Source organism: Henckelia pumila, chromosome 1 (genome assembly GCF_033568475.1).
Source record: "Henckelia pumila isolate YLH828 chromosome 1, ASM3356847v2, whole genome shotgun sequence".
NCBI classification, from domain to species: Eukaryota; Viridiplantae; Streptophyta; class Magnoliopsida; order Lamiales; family Gesneriaceae; genus Henckelia; species Henckelia pumila.
In genome coordinates, this window is record NC_133120.1 from 130,839,445 (window position 1) to 130,859,797 (window position 20,353).

A 20,353-nucleotide genomic window follows, 5' to 3' on the forward strand; every position below is an offset into this window, starting at 1 on the left:
TAGATTTAGTGGGAGATCAAGATATGAAGATGGAGGTGGGCCCAGCAGACAATAAAGACAGAAGAAATGTAAATTGGAAGCAAATGTAATAGGATTGCATTGCATACTGCATATTACCTAGGATTGGACTAAGACTCGTGATTGGCAACCACGGGTCGATTAGAAATGGAATCGATCATCCTATATAATATGTGATATTATAGTTGTATGCATGTTTTAGACATAATTGTGTGAATCCGGCAAGCATACAAAATTTTTTAAAAAAAAATGATGAGACAAATTTTTATAATTAAAAATCCCTCATTTTAAATATGATTTAAAATTGATATCAAGATAAATAAAGGAAATTTAAATTTGTTTAAATGTTCCTACCTTCCATCAACGATCAATGTATGAGATGCTACCCGCGGATACGGTCCGGCTCATATTATTGGGGGGCCCGTTCGTCGGAAAGCTGTACATTGGATCGACACATGTTGTAAGTTGGGTGGAACTCCCATGGGATCGGCTCATATTATTGGGGGATCCACATGGCGACCGTCCATCACAACTTAATATTGATGGGTCATCTTGACATGTCACAATAAACGGCGTCATATTATTGGGCCCTTATTGGACATGAGGTAAAAACATGGAGGTTGCTTTGGAAGCAATTGGGCTCTACCTTTTGAAATTATGGTTGGCTGATATTATTCGGGACCATAGATTGTCAATTGGACTCCATGTTCTCACTAAGAAAAACAGTTTTCCGTTTTCACTAGAGGGTAGTGAAATCGTTAAAATAGTGGGAGTGAGATTCATAAAATAAATATCGCCTATTTTATGTCTTAGTAAATTGCTTAAACAATCACTGATATTTGTCTGTTTCTTTTCAGTATTTCATACGATGAATTCGCGTAATCCACTTTTCTCGATCCTCGAACAAAATAAGTTGACTGGCGCAAACTATACGGAATGGTTCCGTAAGTTGAAAATTGTCTTGACTTCGGAAAAGATGCTCTACGTGTTAGAGAAATCTCCTCCGAAGGAAGCACCAGCTGACGTAAGTCCGGAGGAGTTAGCCAAGCTTGATACATGGTGGGACCATGATATCAAGACCAAATGCTATATGCAAGCCTCGATGTCTGATGAACTCCAGAGGCGATTTGAGGACACCGTGAATGCTGCTGACATTCACGTTCAACTCAAGGAACTTTTTGGGGCTCAATCGAGGGCTTAAAGGTTTGCTACTGTAAAGGAGCTAATGACGTGTCGCATGCGTGAAGGGACTTCGGTCCGGGATCATGGGGTACGAGTGATTTGGCTCATACAGAAGTTGGTAACCCTTGATTTGGTGTTGGAGCATGAACTCAACGTGGACTTACTACTTCTGTCTCTTCCTTCTTCGTTTGACGGATTTGTGGTAAATTTCAATATGAACAAGATAGAGGCCTCCCTTGAAGAGATGGTCAATATGCTTGTGACATATGAATCCACATTAAAGAAGGATAAACCGGCTTTCTTGGTGGGCTCCTCTTCTTCTGCTAAGAAGGGGCCAAGTACGAAGGGTAAGAAACGTTCTGCCCCACCCAAGAAAATTGAACCCGAGAAGAAGTACAAGACAAAGGCTTCAAACATGGAAAAATCCAAGGATGTTTGCCATTACTGTAAGAAGCCCGGTCATTGGAAGCGTAACTGCAAGGAATATCTAGAGCAGTTGCGAACTGCAAAGGGTATGTTCTATATTGAAATAAATGTTTCACTTAATACTACTTCTTGGGTATTGGATACCGGATGTGGATCTCACATTTGCAATGATTTGCAGGTGATGACAAGAAGTCGCAGGCTTAGGATAGGTGAGACCCAGCTGAGGCTCGGAAATGGTTCCAGAGTTGAAGCAAAAGCCGTGGGAGATGTTTATTTAATTTTTTAGAACGGTTTTAAGTTACTTTTAAGAGATATTTTATTTGTTCTGGATTTGATTAAAAACATTATTTCTGTTTCTATGCTTGATAGAGATGGTTATTCTTGCAATTTTGTGAATGGGATTTGCAATATTTACAAGAATGAATGTTTGATTGGAAATGGACAACTTGAAAACGATCTATACAACTTAAAACTAAAAGACGTTCCAATAAATTATGTTAATAAACCGGCAACAACAAACAAAAGGAAAATCGATAGCCAAAACCCGGCAAACCTTTGGCATGCTAGGCTAGGTCATATTTCCTCAAGGAGGATGAACAAGCTAGTGGGAGAGGGCATGTTTGATATGTCTGATATTAACTCTCTACCTACTTGTGAATCCTGCCTAAAAGGAAAAATGACTAAATCTCCTTTTAAGGGGAAACCTGAGCGTAGTCAAAATCTGTTGGATTTGATCCATACAGATGTTTGTGGTCCATTTAGAGTTGGGACTCAATATGGCCACACCTACTTCATTACCTTTACTGATGATTATTCAAGGTATGGGTATTTATATTTAATGAAATATAAGTCTGAAGCATTTGAAAAGTTCAAAGAATTCAAGGCTGAAGTAGAAAACAAGCTAGGTAAAAGTATTAAAGCACTTCGATCGGATCGAGGTGGAGAATACTTGAGTACCGAGTTTTTGGACTATCTAAAAGAGAATGGGATTCTCTCTCAGTGGACTCCTCCTATGACACCACAGCTTAATGGTGTATCGGAGCGTCGTAATCGAACTTTGTTGGACATGGTTCGATCCATGATGAGCTTCACTGAGCTTCCACCTTCGTTTTGGGGCTATGCGCTTGAAACGGCGGTATTGTTGTTGAACAACGTCCACACTAAAGCAGTGGACAAAACACCATACGAGTTATGGAATGGCAAAGCTCCTAAGTATTCGTACTTGAGGATTTGGGGATGTCCTGCTTACGTGAAGCGGACAGTGGGAGATAAGTTGGATAGTCGATCCAGCTTATGTTATTTTGTAGGGTATCCGAAGAATTCAATCGGATATTATTTCTATTATCCTGCTGAAACAAAGGTGTTTGTTTCAAGGAATGCCACCTTCTTGGAGAAGGAGTTCTTATTGGATAAGAAAGGCGAGATGATGGAACTCGAAGAAATTCGAGAAGAACCCGAAACACAAAATAACGATCCTACACCTCAGGAACCATTGCTGGACACGCCTGTACCTAGAAGATCCGAGAGGACTTCTAGACCTCCTATTCGATATGATCTTCTTCTTGAAGGGGATCAAGATGAACCCGATGTTGGATGTGATCCAAGAAACTTCAAGGAAGCAATTTCTGATGCGGATTCAAATTTATGGCTTGAAGCTATGCAGTCGGAAATAGATTCGATGCATACAAACCAAGTTTGGTCTTTAGTAGATCCTCCCGATGGAATTGTTCCAATAGGGTGTAAATGGATCTACAAGAGAAAGCTTGGGCCTGATGGTAAGGTATTGACCTACAAGGCGCGATTGGTGGCAAAAGGTTATACTCAAAGACAAGGAGTTGACTATGATGAAACCTTTTCACCAGTCGCAATGTTCAAGTCCATAAGAATCCTTATTGCCATAGCTGCATGGTATGACTATGAGATATGGCAAATGGATGTGAAGACTGCTTTTCTTAATGGAGACATTAAGGAAGAAATCTATATGAAGCAGCCTGAGGGGTTCACATCCATGGGAAGCGAGCATAAGGTATGCAAGCTTCAGAGATCAATTTATGGTCTAAAACAAGCATCAAGAAGTTGGAACCAGAAATTTGATGAAACAATAAAAGATTTTGGTTTCATCAAGAATCCGGAGGAACCATGCGTGTACAAGAAAGTAGTTAAGGATGCTGTGACATTCTTAGTACTTTATGTTGATGACATCCTACTCATTGGGAATGATGTAGGGATGTTGCAGTCAACGAAGATATGGTTATCAGGTAGATTCTCGATGAAGGATTTGGGTGAGGCATCCTATATTCTTGGGATACAGATCTATAGAGATAGATCTAAGAGAATGATAGGACTCACTCAATCAACCTACATCGACACCATATTGAAACGGTTTTCAATGGATGGGTCCAAGAGAGGACATCTACCCATGTGTCATGGAGTTTCTCTATCCAAGTCTATGTTTTCCAAGACGGATGAAGAGATAGAGAAAATGACACATGTACCATATGCGTCAGCCATAGGTAGTATCATGTATGGGATGATATCTACCAGACCGGATGTAGCATTTGCTCTGAGTGTCACGAGCAGATATCAAGCTAATCCCGGTCAAATGCATTGGAAAGCCGTGAAGGACATTCTTAAGTACTTACGAAGGACTAAGAATATGTTCATGGTATATGGAGGAAGAGAACTAAAATTGGAAGGCTATACCGACTCTAGCTTCCAAAGTGACGTGGATGACTCGAAATCAACCTCTGGATTTGTGTTCATGCTCAATGGCGGTGCTGTCTCTTGGAAGAGTTCCAAGCAGGACACCACAGCGGATTCCACCACTGAAGCTGAATACATTGCAGCATCAGCTGCTGCTAAAGAGGCTGTTTGGATGAGGAATTTCGTCCAAGAGTTGGGCGTCATTCCTGAAGTTGTTGGTCCAGTCCCGGTGTACTGTGACAACACGGGTGCCGCTGCTCAGGCAAAGGAACCAATGTCTCATCAAAGATCCAAACACGTACTGAGGAAATACCACATCATCCGGGAAATTGTGGAAAGAGGAGACATCACTGTCGAAAGAGTGGCCTCTGCAGACAATATCGCTGATCCACTTACTAAGCCCTTGCCAGGACCATTATTTGACAAACATCGCGAAGCAATGGGTCTACATAGTATGACTAGTTGGCTATAGGGCAAGTGGGAGATTGAAAGAGTGGGTGCCCAGTGAGCCAACTTGTGGCTAAGGGCTTTGATGACTCTTTGTATAAACAATCTTTTGTTTAATATAATTTACACTTTTATTAATGGCAATGACTTTGTCTTTCTTCATATTGTGATATTGTGATATACTATTGTTGCTTTGATAAAGACCTTGAATATACTATAGTGTATGTAAGATGTGGTAGAACATGGAGATGTCTATCATGAAACACATCTTATAGTCACTGTATATTCTAAACTGTTCCTAGTCGATTGAACCGTCCGATAATAAGGATAAGGATCGCTCGAGCTTGAGACTAGCATTTGCGATGCAGAGTACCACGTTTCATTGGTAGGGAACATAGAGATGTTCAAAGCATGCAAATGGATATTCATATGATGAATGATCGAACTACCCTATCCGGACTTTCCAAGTGGTTATCACTTATCGAGTGGATATAGTCCGCGGTTTTGGTTGTACACCATTAGTCCTTACTACTTGAGACATCATTGAGACTCTATATGCTAGTACTGTGCTTTGACTCGTTTACCGACTCTATTGGGGTCATCAGGTGTCGGGATTGGGTACAGTTACAACACATATAGGAGTCGATGCTTTGTTGTCAAGGATTCACCACATACTTGCGAGTGTGGATATCCTATGCGATCTGAGGAGATATTAGTGTGACGAATCTCTGGCCAGAGTACATGATGTGATTTAAGAAATGGTTTCTTAGTAGCACATGCGATGTCACTATTTGATCTTCAAGATGCATTGCATAGTTATCGAATCTCGAGCGACTCTCGATATACCAATGGTTGTTGATTCGATCGGGATATATGGATGAAGGGACCGTACTGTACGCTAACCAAAATCTACTGGTTCTTGTAGGCACTATCAGTGATACCTAGGGAATCATGGGGCGATGTTGCTAGGCGCTCATACCATGATTCGATGGGCAAGTCGGAAATTGTTGTTCCGAGTCACAAGGAATTGTGAGCCCACGGCTAGCTGTATCCCTGAACCATTGAGGGTCACACAGTGTAATGGATTTTTAATCCCCGTTGAGATAGTTAAATTTAAAGAGTTAAATTTAATGAACGAAGAAGTTGGACTTCTTATTTAAGAGTAGAGGAGTAAGATTTCCTAAAATGACATAGGGATGGCCATTTTTGGAAATCACTGAATTCGGATTCAGAAAAATTTATCTTGACTTTAAAAGGTGCAGAAATGGTTTCTGTGCACATTGGTGAAATTGGTTTATCAATCGGAGTCACGATGAATTTTATATTAATTTCTGAACATGCGGGCTTTGCTTGTCAGGCTTGAACTTATGACTAATGGACCCTAAGCTGTTAGTGGCCTACATTATAAATAAGTTATTGCAGTACAGAAATTATACACAACAGGTCACAAGGATTTTTCGAAAACCCTAGTCTATTTTTTAAAGGTGGCCGTCCCCCCTCTCTCCCTCTACTCGAGAAAAATTCAGCCTGTGATTTTGAATTACAGTCTGGTTTAACGGATCAAATTCGTTAATCTCTTCGTAGAAAACTTCTGATAGATTTTCTAGTGCAATCTATCAGAGGGATTAAATCTCTGTTCGTGGACCTGATTGAAGAACAGTTCGTCCATCAGTTCCAGGGATATACAACAAGAGCAGAGAAATCTGTTGGTGTCCAAAATCTCGATTCGAGATTAAAGATAAAAATTTTATAATTGTTATTTGATTTTTACACACACAATTTAATCGTAAGGTTGATACCCATTATGGAATCGTTCCATACAAAAATTTTTAAACTTCCGCTGCACCGGGTATCAATCATAATTGATCTGAACGCCGCATTTTCCAACAATAAATGGCGTAGTCTTTGCCTTCTTCCGGTAATACTAGCATCGGAGTAGATGCAAGTTCCTTTTTATGAGTCTCGAAGCTTTTCTCATACTCATCATTCCAGTTGAACTTAGCATTCTTTTGTGTGAGCTTGGTGAGAGGTATAGCTATCGATGAGAATCCCTCAACGAACTTTCGATAGTAGCCTGCTAACCCCAAAAAGCTTCGAATTTCGGTCACTGTCTTAGGTCTGGGCCAGTCAAAGACTGCTTCTACTTTCTTGGGATCCACAGACACTTCGGCTTCCGAGATGATATGACCCAAGAATGTTACACTTTTGAGCCAGAACTCACATTTCTTGAATTTTGCGTACAACTCTCTTTCTCTTAGAGTTTGCAGGGTGAGACGGAGATGTTCCTTGTGATCTTCCTCACTTGAAGAATACACGAGAATGTCATCGATAAAAACCACCACAAATTTATCGAGAAAGGGTTTGAACACTCTATTCATGAGATCCATAAATGCCGCTGGAGCATTGGTTAATCCGAAGGGCATTACTGTGAACTCGTAGTGTCCATACCTTGTCCTGAAGGCTGTCTTTGGAATGTCTTCAGTTTTGACCTTCAGTTGATGGTATCCTGATCGAAGGTCAAGCTTGGAGAAAACTGTGGCTCCTTTGAGTTGATCGAAGAGATCATCAATCCTTGGAAGGGGGTACTTGTTCTTGATTGTGATTTTGTTTAATTCTCTGTAGTCAATACACAATCTCAAACTCCCGTCTTTCTTCTTTACAAACAAGACTGGAGCTCCCCACGGAGAAGCACTTGGCCGGATTTGCTTCTTATTCAATAATTCCTGGAGTTGATCCTTTAACTCCTTAAGTTCAGCTGGTGCCATTCGATACGGTTCTTTAGAGATCAGTGCAGCAACCGGTACCAAATTAATTTCAAACTCTACTTCACGGTCTGGAATCATTCCTGGTAGTTCCTCAGGAAAGACGTCCGAAAAATCCTGCGCCACCGGAATATCTTCTAGTCTAGGTTCGGTTCCTTCTTTTACCTCGCTGATCATAGCTAGGTAAACTTTTTCACCACCCTTTATGTCTTTCCATGCTTGGGAAGCAGATACAAGGGTTTACGTCCCTTGTCTTTGCCTTGAAAGACAACTTCTGATAAGTGCAATTTATTGCACTTATATTTCATAGTTTTAACTTGGATTTTTGTGTTTCTTGAGCGGTATTATGTGTTTTGTGTTGTTTTTGTCGGTTGTAGGAGGCAAGGTAATTATGATATGTTTATGGAGCATAAAAAGACCAAATATGGTGTGAAAAGTGCAACAAAGGAGAAAATAGAAGCTGGAGATGTTTTTGGGCAGCCCAACAGGTGCACTTGCGCGGAAAAGAAGTGCCCCTGCACTGTTGGATATTGAATGAACGCAGAACCAGAAATCCTAGTGCACCAGCGCAAGAAATTAGTGCCCCTGCACCTGTCCAAGAAAATTAGGCGTTGAACAAAGAAAGAAAACAGAAGAATAAGTGCACCTGCACTCTTAATAGGCGCCCCTGCACTCTTATATATTCTTTCACGCTGCTCAACGAGAGAAAAATCAGAATATGAAGTGCAGCTGCGCACATTTTTGGCGTCACAACGCTACTTGTACGGGGTAATTTTGGAAAGCTAGGACTCTTAACATTGAAAAGGATAATTGATATTATCTGGAAGGAGGGGATGAATAAAGGTGGGCGGCTAGTTTGAAGGAAGAACACGAGAGGGAACAAGGGAGAAAAAGATTGAAGGTTGGAGAACAAATTACAAGACGGAGATTTCTTTCGTCCGGGAACGGAGACACATCCTCTATATAGATTTTTGTTCCTCTTCTTCTTAAATATTTTTGTTGTGATGGAATATTTTTTGATTATATCTTATTTTATTTTACATTCTGTCATGAACTAATTTTCTCATCTAGAGGAACGATGTAGTGATACCGGAAACCATGTTTAGAATATTTTATATTATTATTTGAATTCTTCGTTGAATTTATTTGTGTTCTTCTGATTCGATTGCCTTTCAACACTACTGGCCATAGGTTGATAGCTTTATGTGTTTAAATTCATCACTCGGGAGAGAAAATTATAAACAAGACATAGAAAAACACATCTTTAGTGTTTATATTGATGGGAAGCGTATAACTCTATCGAAGCCTTGAAGAATTTTATGCAAATCACATTATTTAATATTAGATTGTTAATAGGAATATTGCGATCTATATTAGATCATTAATATATGTCATCACTTGGGAAAGGGGATAGATAATAGTTGAATTCTAGGCTAATAAATTGAAAAATTTATAATATATAAATCTTAGAGATTAAACATGGTGGAAGGTTGAACGAAGTCGCACCTCTAGAATTCTATCCTTAATTTTTCACTGCTAGCTATTTATTTCTTTATTTTATTGAATTAATTTTAGTTTTATAAATCTTGAAAATCCGTAGCTTTAAATAGGATTAATTCAGGCTAGTTTCAAATATTCAGTGTAATATTAAATATTCAGTCTCTGTGGAATGATACTCTACTCTCCTTTATTAAAACTTGACCCGTGCACTTGCGAGCAAAAAAAACAACGCAACAACTTCATTTTTGCTTGACGCTTGAAGCTTCACGTTCTTCCCTCTACAATCAACCAATGCATGGTTCTTGGATAACCAATCCATACCCAAAATTGCATCGAATTCAACCATATTGAGTTGAATCAAGCTAGCTTCGAACGTATTCCTATTGATACATATATTGCAGTTTCAGTGAACCTTATGAGTCTCAATATTTTTGCTAGTAGGAGTTGCTACTCTATAAGGTTCGACGAGCATTTCAGGTTCAAGCCTTAACTTCTTAGAGAATCTCTTAGATATAAAAGAATGTGTGGCACCACAATCAAACAATACATAAGCAGGAAATTGATTGATCAGAATGGTACCTGCCACGACATCGCTTGCATCATCACCTTCTTCTTGAGTGATGGCAAACACTCGAGCATTGGGTTTGTCTTCTTTTGTCTTGCCTGAGGTATTGGCCACGTTTGGTCCGGTCCCTACTTTCTTAGTTTTGGGGCAATCAGCAATGCGGTGTCCCATCTTCCCGCAGTTAAAACATGCACCAGATGTTCTACGACATTCACCCGGGTGACGAAAATTGCAAATGGGGCATGGCTTAGTTGTTGTACCAGTCGGAGTGGAACCTTTGGATGGACAATAAGATTGATTTGGCCTCTTGAATCCTTGTCCACTTGGATTAGATGGACCTGAGAGGGGTCGCTTATTCTTATTTTCATCTTCACGCCTCTTGATATCAGTCTCGGATTTAATGGCTGCCCCCATTAGATCAACAAAACTTGTGGCCTGAAAAACTACCAAGGCTGACTGAATCCGACTGTTAAGTTCTTTCTTAAAACGGTGCATTTTCAGAGTGTCATCATCCATGACTGTCGGTACATAGGTTCCAAGGGAGTTGAACTTAGATGTGTACTCCATCACAGACATCTCTGGGGTTTGCACAAAGTTCTCAAACTCGCTCAACTTTTGCAATTTGATTTTTGCCGAAAAATACTGTTTCAAAAAAGCATCCCGGAATTGCTGCCACGTAACTGGCCCCATTGCTACCATTGCTGGAGAAATTGCCTCCCACCACTTTCTTGCTTTGTCTTCCAAGAACGGTGTCACTACATCGACCTTAACTCCTTCCGGAATTTCAAGTAATCGGAGCTGACTTTCCATGTTCTTGAGCCAGTTTTGACCTACTTCCGGATTAGAGCTCCCATCAAAGGTCGGTGCCTTATTCTTTCCAAGGGACCCATAATGATACTTAGTCCCATGTTGAGCAGGAGGTAGAGGTGGCGGCAGTTAATTCACGCCCACAATACCCTGGAGGGTGGTTGCCACTATTGTGGCTATGGCCATCAGATCAGCTGGGTCGAGGTTGACCCTTGGTGGCGGAGGTGTATTCCCATTGTTTTCATTGTAGTTGTTGTTGTTGCGATTGTAACGGGGGTTGCCTCCTCTTCTAGCTCCCCTTTCCATTTCCTACAAGAATATGAGATTCTAAGATTCTAATAGAGCTACTGATAACAAACATAAATAACAATTTGATCACATGGATAATCAAAGATGTTATTTATTGAATTTCAAAAGAAGACAACTATTTTCGATAGGAACTCAAAACAATAACAGAATTGAAAAATAATGCTAAAAGCCAAAAGTTTGCTCCAAAACTAAGACATTCTCGCTAATCCAAAACTATAACTTTTCCATTCTCCACAGTTTCCACAGGGCTCTCAATCTTTACTTCCTCCGGATCCTTCTCTGAATATTCCTCCGGACCTTCTTCCGGATCTTCCTCCAGATCTTCCTCACTTGAGTCATCTGGTTGTAGCTGGTTAACAGCATTGAGCAATATGGTATTTTGGGTGTTCAAATCTGCCACCGTATTCTGCAGTTGCTGGACTTGGACCTCTTGTTGCTGGATGCAAACTCGCATTTGTTGATGAATCAGCACCTGTTCGGCATCGAACTGTTGCTTCTGGTGCTTCTCCTGATCCGCCAGTTTAGCCATGTGGCTCACAACACCGGAGAGTTCGGATACGGTGTCACGAGATGCCTCCAGCTTCTCTTTCACTTGCTTGTGCTCCACTACAAATTCCTCAATCTTTCCTTTCGTCTTTTCATGCTCCATTTCAGATTTAATAACCTGATTGCGCGGAGCTTCTTCTCGGAAATGGATAAGGTCAATATCATCCCGAAGGTAGATGTTATCACCTCTCACTTGTTCCAGCTCGTGGAAGAATTTGTTGGCCCTTGTTTCCCCTTCCTTCTGCTCACGCCTAGTGTCTGCCACTTTAGCACAAAGCCATGTGATCTTTTGCTTCTGACTATCGATGACAAGTTGCCTCATGCGAAAGATGGCATGGGCACGAGTACGAGGAAAACTTGGCGCCATTTCCTGAAAATACAAATGGAAAGGCTTAGGATACAGAATAAATATCAAAGAACAGGAAAATTATCATTTAGTGGACAGTTTCTCATGATAAGGAATTTTTTTTTCGGAAAATTTTTTCAAAAATGGAAAATTTTAAGAATGTATTTAATCAGAAAGTATTTGACGAGGGGATCATGACGAAATCGACGGAATCAGATTCCGAGATCAATTTGCCCCATAGGTCGAATAGCATGGTCTGTGAATCCATACAATGGTTTAGAGATCGACTCCTATTCACATCCTTCTATATTTATTTGGTCCAACGTCCCTTTGAACAATATGTTCACTGAACTCCAACTGTCAACAAATATCCTTGCTACATCATAATTTGCAATTGTAACTGTCACCACCAAGGCGTCATTATGCGGAGCCACAATTCGTAGGTCCTTGGGTCCAAAACTAATAACAGGATCTTGTGGTAAATTCAGATCCTTAGATATCTCAAAGTTCTCCATCCTCCTCCCATGTGCTTTACGTGCTCGCCCAGAATCACTGTCGGTGGCACCTCTTGAAATCATATGAATCATTATTCTCGTAGGATTGTTAGCATTGCCTGTCATCCTCCTTTGTTGGTCAAATCCTTGAGGAGGACCCTGACCCTCTATCTTCATTCTCGGCTCCTTCATTCCTTGTTTTATCCAAGGAGGACCTCGCCCTTGCCTAGGGGGTGAATGAAACTCTTGATTACCTCTTGACGGAGTTCTTGCTCTCCTCATAGGTGGAGGCAACTTAGGGCCTTCATCAATCCTTTGCAAACTTCCTTGATTCCTTCTTTTCTCCTCCACCTCCATCACCTTGTCCCGGTTTTGAGCCAAGGGGACATAAGGTGAGAATTTCCCTTTACCTCAAGCTCGGTCATCTTCTCTTTCTCCCATCATTCGCTTTCTACCTCCGTTATCCGCCCCTTCCACATTACTACCTCCTTGTCTTTGCTCAGTCCTTCCTATGTGTTTGAGCATCTTCTAGATTCACGTACTTCTCTGCTTGTGCCAAAAGATCGTCGTAGCTTGATGGAGGCTTCTTAACCAGAGACTTGAAGAATTAACCTCCTTTCAACCCTTGGGTAAATGCACTTATCAGTATATAAGGAGTAGCAGTCGGCACTTCCAAAGCCGCACCATTAAATCGTTGGATAAAATCCCTCAAAGTTTCATGGTTTTGTTTCTTATCACAAACAAACTCAAGTAGGTCTTTTTGTACTTCTTGCTACTAGCAAACTGATGCATAAAAACCACACTGAAATCCTTGAAAGACCTTATGGAACCGGGCTTCAACATATTAAACCATTGCTGGGCGGACTTCACTAACGTGCTCAAGAATACTCGACATTTTATACCATCAGAGTATTGATGCAACAAGGCAGCATTCTCAAATATTCCCATATGCTCCTGCGGGTCTGTACTTCTATCATATTCTCCCATGCTTGGCTTCTTGAAACTAGTTGGAAGTTCTTCCTCCAAAATCGCAAGGAAAAATGGACTTTCTTTCTTAAGAGTTGAACCCTTTCCTCCAAGTTGTTGTCTCAACATCCTTATCTCCTTCCACATTTCCTCCCTCTCTTGATCATCCATGCCCGGAGGGGGTAAGGTTCCCCCTACCTGACTCCGCTGACCCACTTCATCCTTACCTGACACTTGCTCTTGCTCTTGCTTATGACCCAAGCCTCGCGAGGCTTCTTGATTTTTCTTCACGGCCTCTTCCACCACCTTAGTGATAAACTGACCCAACTCTTCCAAGATCATGTTCCCCACCGTATTCCTAAGGGGATGCTCCTCCATCCTCAGCCCTAGGTGAGATGAGGTAGTGTGAGCCCTTCTACTTCCTCTTCTTCCAACCATCTCTACGTCTTAACTCAATTTTCTCACAGACGGCGCCAAGTGATACTCACTAAAATTTGATGGTCCGAATCTCACTCAGGCCCGAAGCTTCAAGTCTAGAGATGAACTTGAAATCAAGCAAATAATGTTAGAAGGGGTCGGGAGGGTATCCCGGCGTAGCCCCTCCGACGCTCAAGTCAGAGACGTGAACGAATAAAAGAAAGAGAAGCTTAGGCGCCCCTAAAAAATGAAAGTAACGAGTTGCAAATGAAATGAGAAAACTTGGTATTTATATAGTAGAAGGTAGAGGACCACGTACATTCCATAGGGGACCACGTGAGTGAGACTCACACGCTTGTTCATCCGGAACTCGCCTTGAGGCGAGGCTGAAGCTAAGAGGTCTTGTTCTTGAGACGAATCTTAAGCTAAGAGCTCACCCACCTCAGGTATGCTCTACCCTATCTACTATCCTCCGCCATCGTCATCCTCAACTCCTAGGCTCATCCACACCCCACCTCATCACCTCCCTCTACTCCTCCACTCTTGGGGGTTGTATTCAAACTATACTTTTAAAGACTTTTATGGACTTTAAAAGTCTAGAGGTATTCAATCTCTACTTTTGTATACTCCATAAAAGTAGATAGGTATTCAACATAGATTTTCATAGAGTTTTAAAAAGTCAAGTGGTATTCAATTTTGATTTTTTAAAACTCTATAAAAGTCAAGTAATATTGAAAAAGTATATAGATTTTCAATAACTTCTACCAAAATCTTTATGTACAAATATTCAAGCACTAGGCACCATAAAAAAAATTCTAAAATTTTCTTCTCATCACTCCAAAGATTTTGATAGATTTTAAAAAAAAACATTTAGTGATCTATACTACTTTTCTGTTCTTACCGTCTCTATTTTTTGTTCACCCTATTCAATGAAAAGCCTTCTAACTAAAATGTGAGGATTCGATCATAAAATTTATCCCTTGTCATTTGATATGTGAAATTGTTTGTGCTTTGCTAAAGAGAAGGTTGGCTATGGTTCTATTATGTTCATCATGATATTTATTTTGGCTTATTTTAGTGTTATCCATCAACGGGTCGGTTATGAGAGAACTAATTAATTTTGAGGATTAGATTTTGTATTTAATTCGAAACAATTTGTTGATTTTGAAATTCCCATGTGATTTATATATATTTCGATTCGGGTGCTTGTAGCCGCATAGACTAGATAACAGAGACGCATGTTTGATGAAAAAATTTTATTTGATATGCATGTGAATTTTTTTCCATGAATTCATGGAGTTTTTTTTATTTAATCAATTGTTTTATGCCAGGAAGGTTATTTAAATGTCAAATCTCAATACACATGACGCAAATGAAGAGATGGAAAAAGACAAATCAGAAGAAGAACTACATGAATCCATTAAGTGTTTGTTGATGCACATTTTCGAAATATTTTCTGTGTTAAATGATTATAGGACTAGTATGTGTCACGAACGTATCCAACAACCATTAACTAGAATACCAATAACTGCAAGTGGATACGATTATATTCATAGAATATTAAAAGAAGATCCAACAAACTTTAGAGAAATATATAGGATGTACCCCAATGTTTTTTTAAAATTTGTGCAACATTCTTAGGGAGAAAACACACTTACAAGATACACGATATATCTGTGTTGAAGAAATGCTTGCAATGTTTTTACTTATTGTTGGTCAAAATACTCGATATTACATGATTCGTAAAATATTTGGTCGATCACAATACAATACTAGCGAAAATTTCCACAAGGTGTTGAAAGCATTAAAGATCATTGACGTTGATATGATGGCAAAACCTAGATCTACAGTGCCAGAACGAATAAGAGAGAGCACTAGATTTTACCCTTACTTCAAAGTAACAATATTTTCAATTATTGTTGTTTTATTATTATTTTTGTTGTTGATGTTACAAGTATTAATATATTTGATATTATTATTTTATTGCAGGATTGCATTAGAGCTATTGATGATACTCATATCCCCACGACAGTGTCTTGGCGTGATGCTAACAGTTACCGCAATCGTCATGGAATAATTTATCAAAATGTTTTAGCAGCGTGTAACTTCGATTTAGAATTCATATATGTACTCAGTGGGTGCGAGGGATCTGCACATGATTCACACGTGTTGACAGATGCTTTATCAAGAAATAATGGACTCAAAGTGCCACAAGGTATTTTTTTTTGCAATATATATTACTAAATTATTTATGTTTTTTTACTTTTCAAAAGTTTATATATGTTATTCATTGATATACAAATATGATTTGATAGGTAAATTTTTTTTAGTGGATGGCGGATATCCAAATAGACGTCAATTTTTAGCTCCTTTTCGAGGTGTACGTTATCATCTTCAAGAATTCACAGGACAAGGTCGTCACTCTGAAGATACAAAAGAGTTGTTCAATCTTCGCCACGCTTCATTGAGAAACGTTATTGAGAGAATATTTGGCATATTCAAATCGCGTTTCAAAATATTCAAGATAGCTCCTCCATTTATTAAATACAAGACTCAGACAGATCTTGTTTTGGCTTGTGTCGGGTTACATAATTTTCTTCGCAAGGAGTGTCGTTCCGAAGAGTTTCCAATTGAAGCAGATAATGAAGCTCCATCATCTTCATCAGAACAAATTCATGAAGACAACTTTGATCAATTACTTGATACTCAAGAACAACAACGAGCAAATGCTAATGCATGGAGGGATGCTATAGCCAACCAAATGTGGATCGACGTTGATCAAGTAGTCACTAATGATTAAAGTTTTTTCCATAAAAGATTACTACAATTTAAATATCATAATTTTTCCGTATTTTGATTGATCATTTATCTACAATTTTATACAATTATTTATCTAGTATATTTTGAGTCATTATTTATCTAGTATTGATTATTGATAAAAGTGTTATTATATATGCGTGAAAAAATATTACTCATTGACTATATATTTGAAATTGACATGACAAAAAAATCATGAATTTAAATAAGTGGTTGATTAATTGTTTTTGAAAAACAATAAAAAGAATTTATAAACATAAAAATTTATGATAAAAAATTTAGATGACAATGTTAGGATAAAAAAATCAAGAAGAATTAACGAATAAAGTTAAAAAATTGTACAGAAAAAATCAACAATAGTCTATAAAAGTCATTAAAAATCCATGAACTCCACAAAAGTCTATGACAAAATTCTTTAAAAAAGTCAATAAGAGTCTATAAAAGTCATTAAAAATACATAAACTCCACAAAAGTCCATAAAAGTCTTTAAAAGTTTAATTTGAATACACTTAATCGTCCTCTGCTCCAACTCCAACTCCAACTCCAACTCCAACTCCAACTACTTCTAATATAATTTATGATTTACTAATTCTATTCTGAAAGTTGTTATGAATTATGATTTACTAATTTTATTCGAAGGCATAGTTGATTTATCTTAAAATGTTGGACATCGATTTTTGAGAAAAGTCGCGTTGCCTCGAATCGCAGGTAAAAGGTTAGAACTGCAGAAAAACTCCCATCTTCAGATCTTCTCCATTTTCTGATTCAAATTTCGAAGAGCGAGCGATGTTAAGAGCTTCTTCTTGCCATCTCTCGCCAAGTGTTTTCACAACCCCGTCACCTCTCTTTGCTCTTCTGCCCACTCTCACCTATCACAAAATCTTCCCCATCTCCCGAGTGCATACATCGCAGTCTATTTTACATCGAAGAATCACTCACGTTCTACCCGTTTATAGCCGTAATTATAGTGTTTTTAGCTCCAAATTGAGTTGGGTATCTGAAATGATCGGTCAATGTAGCATTCCTAAGGCTGCAGGTTTGTTACTGATGTAGCCCAATACCATTATCTTCGTTTCAATGTTTGTGTTCAAGATCCGATTTTTCTTGTTAATTAGTGTTTGTTGGTTCCTTTTATTAGTCTGTATTGGTTAATTTGTTGGTTTTTATTGGAGATAATATTCATTTGTTTCCTTTTTCTGGTGTAATTACTTTATGTTTCTTAATGCAATCCTTATTTCTAGATATCCTCATCCTTTCAAAAAAACATATACATATGCATGTATGCAATCATAATGGGAGCAAGAGCATTCATATATGTATGCGTGCTTGTGTATATTGCTATCATAATGGTGTCTAAGATATCATCAGTTTTCTAGTTCCTCGAAGTTCATTCATCTCAGCTTATGTTTCTTTTTCAGCTTCATTCGGCACTGAAAGTAGCTCTAAAGAAGCCAGAGAATTATTGGTGCAGCACTTGCTTGTCAAAGAAGATGATCAGCACCTCTTGCTTCAACTACAGAAAAGAATTGCAGAAGGTTTGTTTCTATTTGGGGTCTCAGATAAATTAGAGTCCAAATTAGTAGATTAAGTGGCGAAATGGAGGAGCAGTGCTCAGCTGGGGTCTTTCTTTCTTAGATTCAGTTCCGGATAGAAGCGTCAAATATAGACAATGTCAAAGCTTTTTGCTCTCCCTCCATTTTGTTGTCTTGGTGACAGCGTCACTTGTTGCGTTCAGGGGAGGATTTAAGTGACTTGGCTGTGGAATATTCTATATGCCCATCTAAAGAAGAAGGTGGGATGCTTGGTTGGGTGAGAAGAGGGCAGATGGTATGCTGTTTGTGTGCATCTCAATTGCTATTTATTTCATCTAAATAAGAATATCTATTCATATTATAGTTTTTTCTGTAAAAAAAATGTTGATTTTATTTACTTCTTTCCCATGGGATTGTTTGCAAATCTATGCAATCCAAATCAAGCAATGGGTATTGGAAGGCGAGTCATCAGCCAGACTCTCTTTAATTTAGTTGACCTGTAGTTTTATTTTTCATATTGGCTAATGAAAGTATCTGGGGCAAGAAATCTCAATCGAACAGAATCATATTTATTTGATTTGTGATTTTTTTATTTGGGTGCTGTCGTGCGGAGCTTTCCTTTAATTTCATTTAAAAATTGCACCCTAACAGTTAAGTTCATCAGGTGACAGAATTTGACGAAGCCGCTTTTGCTGCTCCATTAAATAAAGTTATAAGGTGCAAGACTAAATTTGGATGGCACTTGTTGCAAGTTCTCTCAGAGAGGTAAATTCAATATATATTTTAAAACCAAGTCTAGAGAGACAATGGATATGCTTTTTGTCGTCATTTTTGTACTTTCTGTTACAGGGAGGAATCAGTACTTGAAGACATTCAACCCGTCGAGTTTTATCAGAAAATGAAAAATCCAACGTTTCTTGAAGATGCCCAATTGATTGATGTTCGAGAACCTGAAGAAGTGTAAGAAAATCTTTTCGCATCCTAACAATAAAAAGGAAGAAAACACAAGATTCAGGAAAATAACTTGTTAGACTCTGATTTATCATTTCATTTGGTGGAAATAATATGTCATCACAATTTAGATTTTATTTTCTTGATACAGGGCCCAAGCTTCATTGACAGGTTTCCAGGTTCTTCCACTTCGGCAGTTTGGAAGCTGGGGGCCTGAAATTTTGACAAAGTTTGATCCTCAGATTGATACATACGTCCTGGTATGTTCTGAACATTTGTTCCAAGTTGTGCACTGATTATTATGCTGTGAAATTTAATTTTGATATGAACCGACTGATATTTATTATTGTGTTGCTATTGAATATTAGTGACAGCAATCAGTTGCGTGTACTTTTTTATCCGAATGTATCATTTTTGACCTTTTATTTGTGCTAAAGTAACTCATCATTGGCTTTTTAATTAAATTCTATCCTGCCAATTTATTTATTTTGGCCATCAGATTCCATGTATCATTATGTGTTTTTGCTGCTTATTGTTCTATTAAAACTTTAATGCAGTGCCATCATGGTGTGCGGTCATTGCAAGTCGCCAAATGGTTGCAGACGCAGGTGATCTTTTGAATTTCTACAGGAAAAAGCATGTTGGGAAGCAAAAGTAGAATAACACTCTTAAAAAACATTACTGTTTTGGGGGCAGTGGCAAAGGCCAGAACCCTGGCTGTGGTTTAGTTCTCTTCTTACATGTCGATGTTGTATGTCACTCAATCCACCCTAGATAACTGTCGATTCGGATGGGGGTGGGGGAAGCTATGTGTTGCAGTTGGAAATTTCCCTCATCTATAGTTTGGCTCTCCCAAAGTTTGTCCCCGACCCAAGCCAGGCATGACCCTATGGCAATGTGCTTGTTACCTGGGACAGTCCACCTAAGGCCAATAAAGTTCTGCTTTGATACCAATCTGCCACTCCAGTCGCCGTTTAAAAAATTGGTTTGAATCATGGAAAAAATCCACTATACAATATATAACTCGAAGGATTAAGTTTTGTTGTTGTTTCTTGATATACTAGTACTGCATGACCATAATAGTATCCATAATTCATAATGGCTAAGTTCATCTGCACCATGACTTTCGATTTCAGGGATTCAGAAGAGTATTCAATGTGGCCGGAGGAATTCATGAATATGCTGTGAAAGCAGATCCATCGGTTCCGACCTACTAGTTTTGCATTGATTTTGGTTATATTTTTCTTTTTCTTGTTTCCCTTGTGTTGTATCATTTCCCGTGGAAGAATTTTCCAAATATTTTGTACAACATAGAGGTTTTTGGTTTAGTAAAGTGCGAAACATCTTGCTCGATGGTTTTGACTTGGGTAATGCGTGTCTCGATTCTAGTACTATCAAGGTATATGATGAACATGTTTTTTGACTTTCGTACTTGAAAAGTTCTTCTGAATGGGTTATATGACAGACCAGGGGTGAGCATTCGGTCAAAACTGAACCGAATGGACGGTTTCTAGAAATCAAATTTCTGAATTATAGTCGGGTTTAACCAGATATTTGGTCACCAC

General features: G+C 38.8%; 3 protein-coding genes across 3 annotated transcripts; 2 read left to right on the top strand and 1 right to left on the bottom strand.

Annotated features, from left to right (window-relative positions):
* Nucleotides 1–9,441: 9,441 nt before the first annotated feature.
* Nucleotides 9,442–10,413, bottom strand: LOC140874005 (uncharacterized). The gene has a single exon (XM_073277289.1). The coding sequence runs from the start codon at nt 10,411–10,413 to the stop codon at nt 9,442–9,444; it is 972 nt and encodes a 323-aa protein (XP_073133390.1).
* Nucleotides 10,414–15,316: 4,903 nt separating this feature from the next.
* Nucleotides 15,317–16,288, top strand: LOC140874006 (uncharacterized). Its single transcript, XM_073277290.1, has 3 exons — nt 15,317–15,385; nt 15,478–15,703; nt 16,128–16,288. Exons 1-3 carry the CDS (start codon nt 15,317–15,319, stop codon nt 16,286–16,288), a joined length of 456 nt encoding a protein of 151 aa, XP_073133391.1.
* A 679-nt stretch (nt 16,289–16,967) lies between these two features.
* Nucleotides 16,968–20,226, top strand: LOC140878625 (rhodanese-like/PpiC domain-containing protein 12, chloroplastic). The gene is made up of 8 exons (XM_073282243.1): nt 16,968–17,341; nt 17,724–17,840; nt 18,041–18,132; nt 18,502–18,602; nt 18,687–18,797; nt 18,940–19,048; nt 19,346–19,396; nt 19,925–20,226. Exons 1-8 carry the CDS (start codon nt 17,092–17,094, stop codon nt 20,003–20,005), a joined length of 912 nt encoding a protein of 303 aa, XP_073138344.1. The 5' UTR covers nt 16,968–17,091; the 3' UTR covers nt 20,006–20,226.
* The last annotated feature ends 127 nt before the right edge of the window (nt 20,227–20,353 follow it).